Below are 12,368 nucleotides of genomic sequence, written 5' to 3'. Positions count from 1 at the left end.
CCAGCTGCAGTGAGGGAAGCCACAGGCTTGGTTTTGGACTAAACCCCTATAATAGGAAGCATTTATTGAAACACTTTAAAAGCCACCAGTCAGAAGCTGAAATAACAGAAATAAAACTCATCATCCAGCCCCCTCTAAAGGATAAGCGCTTATAGCTGATGGATGGATGGACCCCCATTTCAAGACACTAAAGGGGTTTCTCCATCCCCTATTTACACTTGAGGCTCATATTCATGATAATATATGAATTAAATTTGGCATCTGTACATACACATATTATCTACATACATGCAAACCAATGTCTACATGAAATCCCTGACATCTGATATATATATAGATATATACACATTGTTTGAATGAGTAAAGCCAGTAGAGATGACCCAGGTATGAATGGCTAGAGAGTCAGAATATACAGGTACTTGCAGTGTTTGTTCCTTGAGTAGAACAGAATAGAAAAAAGAGACATCAGAATCAGATTTTCACAGTTATGTTTCCTGGTTCCATCTTTGCCCAAGAGCGTGGGCCGAACAAAGTCCGTCCAGCACAGGACTGGAAGCCAAGTCTTTGATATGTATGTTCTCTTAATGGTAACCTGCATATTGGTATAAAAACACCAGTGACCAAAACAACATTTTGGTTTTGACAGTGAGTGTAAAGGTGACTGTAACCTTTGGTTCCAGCATGACACTTGCATTTCACTGATCCTTTACCTTGTACCGTAAACCCTTCTTCTCCTAAATCGTACAGTATATAGCCAACATGAAACCAGCAACATCTTTCACAGATCAGAGTAGTAAGTACAATCGAGTAGTTTTTTCCTGGTAGGTTATGGAGCAAGAACCAGTAATGAGCCTGACCCTGTACATCCATTCAGTTGTATACAATAGTTGTTAGTTACGTAGATGAAACCTGTATTGTCTCTAACTTCTGACTATATAGGTCAGTGAAAAGGCTTGTTTTTCTTTGCAAATGGCACTTCTTTTTACAGAAGTAAGACGTTCACACCTACATGTGATAGCCCAGGGTTGAACTGAGGCTACAAAAAGGCCTGGGGCTTCCTTAACCTCACCTCACAGTTAGCCTCAGGTTAAGGATTCATACTTGAACATCACAGCTCTGGGTTCATGTTGATTTAATAATTGCAAAAAATCGTTTTTTTGTTTATTTTTTATTTTTTTGATAACCTTGAAAAGTCATGAATAACTATGGTCCTGATTGTTGTTTAGTAAAGCCTGCGTTAAGGTTTTGGAGGGGATATCTCACATTCAGAGTGTGAAACAACCGTCACCAGGCGTTAGCTATAGTAAAAAAAAAAATGCAATGGGATGCAGAGGTGGTGGCGTGTTGCTTCAGGTAGTGGTAAGATGAAGAAATACCAAGCCAGTATCATATTGGACAAATCTGCACCTTGTGATATATATCCAGTGCCAATGCAGGAGGTAGTGTGCATAGTGTTATTTTCCTATACCTCAATCTTAACTAAGTGTTTATGTTGCTTGACTTTAACTATACCTTAAAGGGATAGTTTGGGTTTTTGAAGTGGGGTTGTATGAGGTACTTATCCGTAGTCAGTGTATTACCTACAGTAGATGACCGTCAGGATGCCCCCAGCTTGGAGACAGACATGAGTTACCGCACGGAACCAAAGCAATGTACAGCTGTGGACGGGGCCGGCAGCAAACGTATTTTTACAACCTAAAAGAAAGGCACACCTAAAAATCAATATCAGTTTAAGTGTACGCTATATTTAGAATATTTTTGCTGTTTTATCTTGCCTTGAGACAGTCTATGTTTCCAATGGGGAACTGAAGCCGTTGTCTATGCACTCGCCAAAGCAACCAGACTCCATTGGAAAAAACAGTAATTTTACATCGCAGAACACAGGAGTTTCTGGTCTACCGCTGCCTCGATCGGCTAGTTTGTTTGTGTTTTTGTGTGACTTTGGTTGGTTTTGATTCACCAAAGTCACACAAACAAACAAACTAACCAACCAATTGATATAGCAGTAGACCAGAAACCCCCGTGTTCTGCGATGTAAAATTAAATTTTTCTGTCAGTCTGGTGGCTCTGGCGAGAGCACAAGTGGATACAACGGCTTCAGTTCCACGTTGGAAAGGCAGTCTGACGGCAAGGTAAACCAGCGAAAATATTCTAAATATAGCTTACACTTAAACATTTTTAGGTGAGCCTTTGTTGACTATGGATAAGTACCTCATACGACCCCACTTAAAAACTATCCCTTTAAACATAGTTTATTTGCCATAACCACTATCTTAGCTTAGCCATACCATCGTTACCCGATATTGCAGAAAGCTAGAATTTTAAAGTTTGCATTGGATGTAAAAAAACATTGCCATTAAACAAAAAGGACAGTGTCTCGGGTTTTGCAGAATCGTTCAATATTGACGTTCTTGCCTGATGATAGGGTTGTGAAATATGATTAAGAAAGGCTGGTTTAAGTAATAGATCCATGAGTTTGAAGGCTCATCAGATGCCAAGACATTGCACAGCAATTTATTATAGTATGAGACAGGATTTTACAACTTAGGAAAGTTACTCTGTCCCAACGAAGTAAACAGTAGAAATGACCCATTCAGGTTACCGGGAATGTATACTTGTACTCCAATGCAATGTGTTGCTGAACACATTACGGCAAAAATTGAGCCAGTTCAACTTTTTTGCCACGTTTTTTTGCCCTCTGCGTCAGTGCAGGGGCCTCATTGAAATGAATGATGGGGGCTGTATTTTTTCATGCATTGTTAATATCGATCTGAACGCAGCTAACAGTGCTTTAAGCTGAAAGCTGAACTAACAAGGATCTTACCCCAGGGCTAACGGTTGTGTGAAAAGCCCAAGTGGTCTATTAGTTCAGGTGCCGATGTTGGTTTAGTATCAATTTCTTCAAGACGCAGTCACTATGTACCAATGTCAGAGCAGTAATTTAAGGAGTGCAGCCAGCAGCAGAATACATCACATGTGCTGAGATGGTTGTTTTGCAGTACTTAAAAGCAAATTATTTCATGACAAAGCGATAGTGAGTGAACAAAATGGGAACCGCTTTTATAGTCAGGTTTTCTGTGAAAACTGCACAGAACTGCAATTCACCATATTAAAGAAATGAATCATGACACGGCATAAAAGTCATGCAAGTCAACCACAACATGCGCTCTAGCAGATCTAATTAATCTTGTCCATGGCAGGTCTTTTTGTACTTCCATTTGATGACCTATGCTGCCAGGGGAAAAGTACAAAACTGCTCGTTGGACAAACTGCGGTTAAGCTTAACTATGCTCGCTGGGCATTTTCTTTTTTGGAATAATGTCGGCAGGTGCTGAAGCAAAGCCTTATGTCTCTCATGTTACAAATCATGTTGAACAACAGGCCCTCTCTTTTCCAGGAGGCAAGAAGAGCACTAAAGGCAAATGGCCTATATCCATGCATAGACATAAAGTAAATTGATCCTCTTTTTGTTTGTTATAATGGCTCATGGAACATGTTTAATATAACAATTTCAGTGTTGTTTTTGTTGTGGTTGTGTTATCACACACCCAAAAACGAATTTGCTGATACGCTGTTAGCTTCATACATCTGCCCATGAAAGCACACGCTCACAGAGGCACATTATAAAAATACACCCACATACACACACTGTATAAATAAATCACATGATTTCATCGCTTTCATACACACAAACCGGTTTTTACTAAAGGTCATCAGACCACTATAAAGGAGCATTAGTTTATTCCAGTTTTGGGTCTTATTTTCATAGGTTTGGACATTATTCCTGTCTGTACTAATAACATATTGACCTACTGATTAAATCTGGGAACGCGACAACATTGCTAAAGAGTAGTTCGATGAAGTATGCAAGTTTGACCTCATGACAATTTTAAACAAAGCCCCAGGAAGAGAAAATGAATGGAAAATGAATTCTCCACAACTGTTCTCTCTAAACATCTATCACAGTTTACGGACAGACTTTTAGGCAATTTTGATGTACCGTATCTGTGCGCACACACAGTTTTCCTCTGCAATTAAGAATTAGCATTATAGGTGCACTTTCAGTTTTACAATAAAGTCGTTTAGAGAATCTGGCTAAATCTGATGATCTAACTAACTTGTTTCTTGCCCTGTCTGACTTTGTTGTTGTAATCTGTCAGTGTTTCCAGATTCACAAAAAATTACTTTTGGTGAGCACATTGTTATCATTACCAGTATATATCCTAACCACAACTATGGAAATAAGTCCCAAATTGTAAATAAACAGAATTAACTATAAAACTTAAATACATTTAACTTTCCACTGCTCTGCTGGTGCTCATTTTTATGATGAGATAGATACCTGATGATCAGCCTCCTGGAATTAAAAGATGCCAATTTTTGAACACATCGCTCTCTTCTTAAGTACAAATTGTAAAGCCCCCTGAGGCAAATTTGTGATTTGTGATTTTGGGCTATACAAATAAAATTGACTTGACTTGACTTCTTGTCATCACCCTTGTCCACTATCTGTCTATGAGACACTTCATTTTAAAGCATGGCCAAAGACCGCCACGTAACTACAACCTTGTTGTTCTAAATAAATATAATATTTCTTTTGGATAAAAATTAACGTGACTTTCATTGACATCAGATATCTACCCTGTTAAGGGTGTTCATAGTGTATTTTTGTCTGTATTTCATGTCAGAAAAGCAACGCACTTCATTCGTACAAAACCAGCCCGTTCTCATTCCCAGTGCATCAAACACAGATGCTTTGTCACGGCCGTTGGCGTTCAGTACTGCTGCACAAGGCACCCTTTAGCACCATGCACCGTGCGTTCCATTAACTACAATGTAAACTCATCCCCGGCAACAGTAAACGCTCAGAGAAAGTGTGGCAGTTTAGAGAGTGAAAAGACACATAGGGCGGGCGGGAGTGGAGGTGGATGGGTCCAACAACACAGGGCTTTCATCCAGGAGACCGCTATTTGTGTCCCGGGCATCACGTTGCAGTCAGCTGTTCGTTCGTGTCCCATGTTCACAACTCAAGTCACATTTTCGCTGTACATATGTAGTCATTTTAAGCCCAATCCTGTTGTTTTTCTTAAACCTAAGCAAGTGTTTTTGTTTAATTCACAACATTAAGCACGTGTTTACTGCAACCGAAAAGTGATGCCAAGGGTTCTGACAAAGCGTCAGTATGTGACGAGTTGGGATGAGAACGTGTTGACAAAACAACATTTAAATATTATCCAGCATATGTTCAAATGCAACATGTTTTGCACAATTTCAAATTTGTAGCTTATTTCAGATGATGGTCCTAAGAAACTGTACATTTTGGACCATTGTATGATGGATCCTCAAACAGGTTTTGCTTCGCTATCATATATGTTTTTGTCTAGAGGTCTCCACATAGAGTATATTGAGAAAGAATAGAACTTATTGAGTGTTATAGATTTAGTCATCCTAAGCCCTATCCCCAATCCTTCTGCTTTTATAATTCAGTCATGCCTTCAGGACACAGCTGATTAGGCAAATTGACATTGGCAACACCTCTTTTTAGAGGAATCAATACAACACCTTGGGTAAATTATAGTATGTCCATGTTCATTTTTACACATGCTAAAGAGGGATTTTGAGACCTTAATGTTTCCTCAGTAATGAGAAAACAGAACTATTTTCCTGTTAGATAACGCCGGCAACCCTGTGGTCCTTCAATTTGAGGCATGCATTGATAAATATCCATCAAATCAAACACCAATCATCAAATACAGTACTCATAATAAATACATAAAAGGTTATTTAGGGAGAAGAAAGTTCAAATATCCTCCCATTTAATCCAGCTTGAATTGAATTGCATGGTGAGTCCATGGATTCTCAGTCTTGTTTGCTTAACGTTGATCAGTCAAAGTGATCAGATAGTTATGGCGTGTGTTAATTTGACCTGATGAAATATTGATGTACACATCTGTGGTTGCATGTTGGCTGTTCGGCTCGCTTATCCTTCTGTAGTGGCATCTATCGTCGTGGTCTTTTTTATGTTTTTGGCAGTATCACATATTTGAGGCATGAGTACAAGTTCTAAAAACTTTGACCTTAAAAGTTATAACATTTCTTCCTTCAATCCATCTTTAGCTTTTTGTTTCAGTGTCTTTCAACCTTTATTTTTGCCATCTTTTTCTCCATTATTTGTCTTTTTTCACCTTCTCACTGTGTGGCTGTGATTGTTTCTCTAAAGGAAGTCACTCTGCATCTCATTGGAGAGCTGACTGACCGCCACCTCACTATGTTTTGATCCTTTAAGTATCCTGGCAGTCTGCTGGGGGCTGTATTCTGTAAAGTTTTCCCTGGTACCGGTGGCTGTTTCAGGGCGAGGACAGTGTCTGCAGGTCCCGTGGTTCTCCGGTAGCCCATTTGACAACCTTGTGGAGTTGCATTCTTCTTTGTGGTGGGATTGCCTGCAAGGTCCCTTCCCATCCCGACATCCGCAGATTGTCGTCCTGCACTGGGCCACATCCCGACACAGGGATTTGCGGAAGTTGGGCTTGAAGACCAGATAGACGATAGGGTTATAAAGGGTGGAGGACTTGGCAAAGATAGCTGCCAGAGCAAAAGCCATGGGTGGTACAGTTGTTGGGTTACCAAATGCTGCCCACATGGACACAATAGCGTATGGACTCCATGCTGTCAGGAAACCGATGCAAACTGCCACGGAGAGCTGAAAAGAGACACAACATACAAAATACATTTGTCATGTAAACACATATTTTCTAGGGGTGGGAAAAAAAATCGATTCACCTATATATCGCAATTTTTTTTTATGATTTTGAGATTGATTTTGAAATGCCAGAATCGATATATTTGCTTAATTTGAGTCTATGCGGAGGTAGAAGGAAGTTAGCGCCCTAAATCATAATATCAAATCGCAATACCTGTAGAATTGCAAAACTTGAAAATCGCAGTACATATCAAATCGGCACCCAAGTATAGTGATCAAATCGGGAAATAGGTGAATCATCCGAGCCCTAGTATTTTCTTAGGTCTATATAGTATGTCTGAAGGTGAACCTATGCATTTACCTTAATAATAAGTGCATGTGCATTTGTGATCTTGTTCTGCGGGGACATGTGCTGCTGCACCGTCTGGCGGGAGCCCCGGACGGTCATCAGGATGAATGTGTAGGACAGAAAGATGACAGTGCAGGGCACAATGTAGCAGAAGAGGAAGAGGCAGACGATGTAGCTCATAGCTGCAGAGCTTTGGCTCGGAGCGTCCCAGTTGATGCAGCACGCTGTACCGTAAGGTTCGGCCCCGTACTCTCCCCAGCCCGACAGGGGACCGACAGCAAAAACTCCAGCGTAGCACCAGACCCCAGCGACCAGCAGGCAGGCGTGGCAGTAGGAGAACTTGTTACCTGAGGAGGAACATAGCAGGGTAGAGACAGAGGCAGAGGAGGGAGAGTTGAGGGAGTGATTACTGACAGATGAGGACATACAGAAACAACAGCATAGCAACAATATGCTACTGAAGCATCTGGTTACCTGATGCTGATAACAGGCAATGAGTGAGGAGGTGAAAAGAGGAGAACAGGAGGAGGAGGAGGAGGATGTGGGATGATATTGTACAATAAGTGATGAACAACTTGATAGCACATTTCCCTAGGATGGGTAGGTATGTTTGATAATACAGCCAATGAATATTTTTCACATGACCTCAGGCATGTTCAGATATGCGATCACATGGCTCACGGGAATACACATGTGAAGTTAGCAAACATAAACATTATTCTGTAGCCGCACAGTTTGCTTAGAGGCCAAAGAACCAATCATCTCCCTGTGCACATAAGACCTCATATTAGGAAACACAGTGACTACTATTTGTCAGTATTGGCTGTTTATTTCCTGCATACAGGGATCTGAACGGAAGATATGTGTGGATTAGAATGTGTGGTTTTTGCTGTAAGTAATCATGCATCTGACACCTTTATAGAAATGGTGTAATCAGACATAATTACAGTATTTTCAATTCCCTCCACTACTTTTCACATTCACTCAATAACTTACTTGATAATAACACATAATACATAATAATATTTATATGTATTTATATTTCATACATGATAATATTTTTAATATAATCATATAATATTTACCACATGGTTGAGTATTAATACACTTGCATATCTGTTCAAGGAAATAGCTAAATTGATTCACAAAATGAGTTATTTGTCTCCTATACTGCAGGTATAGCAATGTCTTGCATTGCGATTGACTTGCTAGTTTATTTTTATTTTTATTTTTATTTTTATTTTTATTTTTTAATTTATTTTTTAATTTTTTATTTATGTTTATTTTTGTTTATAGCTTATTTTGTAAATTGTACATTTTTATTCTTATTTTATTCTAACGTTTTATCTATTCTTGTTATTATACTGTCTGACTTGCACCAACAAAAACCAAAGAAAATTCCTAGTGTATACCTCTTACACCTGGCAATAAACACCTTTCTGATTCTGATTCATTGATTGCTGGAGTTGTATTCAGATTTGCAATCAAAGTAACTAGTACAATCTAATTTGAGAAAATATATCATTCTGTAAATATTTCATAATTTTACCATCAAGACATGAATAGACTATGCAGTTCTTATAAACATACAAATTCACAAGAATGCAGGAGGCAAGGTTGTTGCTACTTTCTAATATTTATAGTATCCCTTTTCTCTTATTCTGACCGACTCCACTCACCACTCCACTTATGATGTGGCACATAAAACCTATAGTCAATAGCCGTTTATTGCACAAGAGGCCATTGTTTCAATAACTTGTGTAATTGTACAGTCTAGTTTGTATTCGTATCAGAACTTAAATTAACGTATTAAATATGAGCACACTGTATTCATGCCACGTCTGCTCATAGAATCATGATTAGTGGTGGAGCACTCGCTTGTAAACACACATGTGCCAGAGTGTGAATAAAGGGATCTATGGGAAACACCAAATTGTCTACTGTAATTGATTTGGACGAGGGCTTCTTCAGAGTGCAGTGAGGAGGAGAACACAGGGAGCCTTATCTATGAAACCACACAGCCTCTTCAGTTGGATGTCAGCCCCTCTTACCCTTGAAGCTGAGGGTGAGGGGCTGTGATTAAGCCCTGTGGCACTCGCTGAACTGTGTGGCGCTAGGGAAGGGGGCTGGGTTAGCCATTATAGATGGCTGTTATCTGATGTGAAGCATCCCTTCACTGATCAAACTCTCCAGCTACTGTATCTGAATGGCACATGAAGGATTCGACTTGAGCTCTTTTTTCACGGATAGCTGAACTCAATTTCTAACAAAAGCCTTCAAACATGTGCTCTTACATTTTAAATAGGGATGGACCAAACCTTTTTTTCTCCTGATACCGATTCCTGTAACTCAACTCAGGATTGATGCGATGATATCGCCTACCGAGCCGATACCAGCTCTCCCTTTAACACAAATTTAAAATCTATATACCACACTGCAAGGAACTCATTATTCATCATAATTTTTTTGGCATAACATAAAGAAAAGCTGTGATTCAGGAGGCAGAGCAGGATGTCCACTAATTTGAAGATTAGCCGATCCCCGGCTCCCCTAGTTTGCATGTCGAAGTGTCCTTGAGCAAGACGCTGAACCCCAAATTGCTCCCGAAGGCTGTGCCATCGGTGTGTGAATGAGTAATTCGATTAGATCCTGATGGGCAGGTTGGCACCTTGCATGACAGCCTCTGCCATCAGTGTATGAATGTCTGTGTGAATGGGTGAATGCTGACATGTAGTGTAAAGCCCTTTGAGTGGTCGGAAGACTAGAAAGGTGTGATATAAATGCAAGTCCATTACCATTTAACATGAGGCCAACTGTGATTGAATGATATGGACCTGGAAAAACAATGTTTTTTAAATAACATTTACAAAGAGGTGTGTAGTGGTGTCTGTATCTGCAGAGACCCTGCCCTCTGCCTGTATTTTTCTCTTTTATTCTTATTCTGCTGTATTCTGGACGTTTCTTGGCTTTGGAAACAATGTTTTACTTAACGCCGCTCCCTCTCTTCATTCACTCTATAGCTTGCTCGACCATCGCTGCTCTCTCTCTCTCTCCCTCGCTCGCTGACTTCGAATTCCGTGTGTTTACAAACCGCAACCGACAACTGCGACATATTTTATCATTTTTAAACTACCGTTCCACATTAACGTTAGTTAACTTAATAGCTAGCTAACTCACCACATGGCACATTTCAACCTGTATGTATTTGATAAATGAATGGATTATGTCTGCTTATGATACGGTAAAATGTTTGTTTCTATCTGAATATGATATGGTAATTACAGCCTGAGCAAATAACCCCCGTTATCTCCCATTAATTTAAATAAATTCCCCATAATACCTGTTCATTTCCATGGAAAGTTCCCACCTTGAATATACCCAGAGTTTTGCAATCCTAGATGTATTTACAGCCAGTAATTACCTCTCTATTTATTAGTTTTCATTGTTAGTGGCAGAGTACACCATTCCTGCACTGGATTCAAGACTGACAGGAAATGATGCATGTATGTAATCCAGCGTAATTATTTTTGATTGATTGACTGAAATGTTAAACATTACAACTTTACAGTAATATGGTCAATATCACTGTAAAGTTGTAATGTTTACAGTAATATGGTCAATATTAGCCCAGATATCGATCCAGTGTTGGTGCATCCTTGAAGATGTATTTGGAGATTTTCAAATTCATCTTGTAAACTGTAGCTTTTCTTTTTCACAGTGCACGTGTTCCTGGCTGTATTGAATAGCTTATATCATGATAACTTTGGTTTATATTGTGCAAGGAGAAACCAGTTAGTCCATGAATTAGTATTAAGTGGAAATGCTGATACCAGCTTTTTCCCTTTAGTCCACCATGCTCGCTATATGTACCACTTCATATACTGTGAGATGTTGGCTTTGACTATGATTGAGATCTATTTAAGCTCGATGGTGCCTGAAATGGTGAAATGGGTCAATTGAGACAGCCAACACCACTTAACATCAGGACAGACAGCCCACATTGATTCTGTTGCCAGTTAACTGTAAGCCAGTCCTTTTACTGTAAAGCGCCCCTCTTCATTCTCTGCTATTCATACCTCGCCTCCCTTTTGTGATTAGACCCTCTTATTTTGTAAACGAGGCTGTCTGAATCATCCATCCTCCGCCTTTTGTTTGATTGTCTTCGATCCAGTGCTCGAAAAGTTCATCAGCAGTCTACGGTGGCTGTAGATTAAATCTCATAGGAAGCAGCAGATCCATGTGCTGCTGTTTGATCACCAAGTGGAGGTTGATTTGTCTGTCATCAGGGGTTCATTAAGAACAGCAATACCCATGTGAGGCACTCCAGCCGTGGCAATAAAACGAATAAAAGACCGGAAGGAAGAATCACTCTGCAGGAGCCAATGCAGGAGTGCCTTAAACTTGCATTCTTTGTAATAGCCAGCAGGGGGCGACTCCTCTGGTTGCAAAACGAAGTCCGTTTGTATAGAAGTCTATGAGAAAATGACCCTACTTCTCACTTGATTTATTACCTCAGTAAACATTGTAAACATGAGTTTATGGTCTCAATCGCTAATTTAAAGTCTTCTTCAATACAGCATGATGTTCATTTAGTAAATTATGGTCCCATTTAGAGTCAAATAGACCATAAAGCAGAGTATGCTTTAGGGCGTGGCTACTTTGTGATTGACAGGTTGCTACCACGGCGTTGTCCAGTCTGGGTGTTGTCTGTGTTTTCGTTTTACGACTTTAACCCTTTCACAGTGTGTTTTCAGTTCATGAAAGTTAATTATAATTTTTTTTGGTCACCAAAAAAAATTCTTATTCAGAGTTTGGTTGTACTTAGCTCCATACTTTCGTGTCACTTCTGGTGCAAAAAGCCGAAATGGCGATGGCCAAAAACCAAGATGGCGATGGCCAAAATGTGTTCGCGTCTAGAAGATAACCCACAAATTGCCAAAACTTGCAAAAAGCTCTTGCGAGACTTGCTGCCTAACGACCTATCCTTAGCTTAAACATTTGAGGTCAATGCCTAACCTTAACCATCTCGCGAGCTTCACAATTTGCGTCTTACCTCATAGCCACGACCCCAAAATGCTGAACTCGTGGCTTCAAAACGGCATGATGTCAGGGTGACTACGTCTACGTCTTATATTCAGTCTGTGGTACAGACACACCTGTCTCTGACTCTGCACTTAAACTTAAGGCTGCTTATCATCAAGGAAGTCAGTCTGGTAGATTTAATGATTTCTAGCCTCTACAGATCTTGTTTTTCTCTTCTCACTTTGTAGTTCTAATATTCAGACTCAACCAGATGGGCAAATCCTGGGAGAACTGTTT

The 12,368-nt window shown here is 39.8% G+C and overlaps 1 protein-coding gene across 2 annotated transcripts in view; it reads right to left on the bottom strand.

The window, feature by feature from the left end:
- Window positions 1–1,147: 1,147 nt before the first annotated feature.
- Window positions 1,148–12,368, bottom strand: part of opn7b (opsin 7, group member b) — a 119,695-nt gene continuing 108,474 nt past the window's right edge. For both annotated transcript variants that reach the window (XM_074644106.1, XM_074644104.1), the window contains exons 5-6: window positions 7,062–7,396; window positions 1,148–6,700 (exon numbers count right to left, since the gene is read on the bottom strand). In XM_074644106.1, coding sequence (XP_074500207.1) covers window positions 6,215–6,700; window positions 7,062–7,396 — 821 coding nt within the window. In that variant the 3' untranslated portion in view covers window positions 1,148–6,214. The remainder of the gene's footprint in view (window positions 6,701–7,061; window positions 7,397–12,368) is intronic.

This window comes from Sebastes fasciatus, chromosome 8, assembly GCF_043250625.1.
Source record: "Sebastes fasciatus isolate fSebFas1 chromosome 8, fSebFas1.pri, whole genome shotgun sequence".
Taxonomy (NCBI): domain Eukaryota; kingdom Metazoa; phylum Chordata; class Actinopteri; order Perciformes; family Sebastidae; genus Sebastes; species Sebastes fasciatus.
Note: the sequence above shows the minus strand (reverse complement) of the source record. Positions and strands in the feature narration are given on the sequence as shown.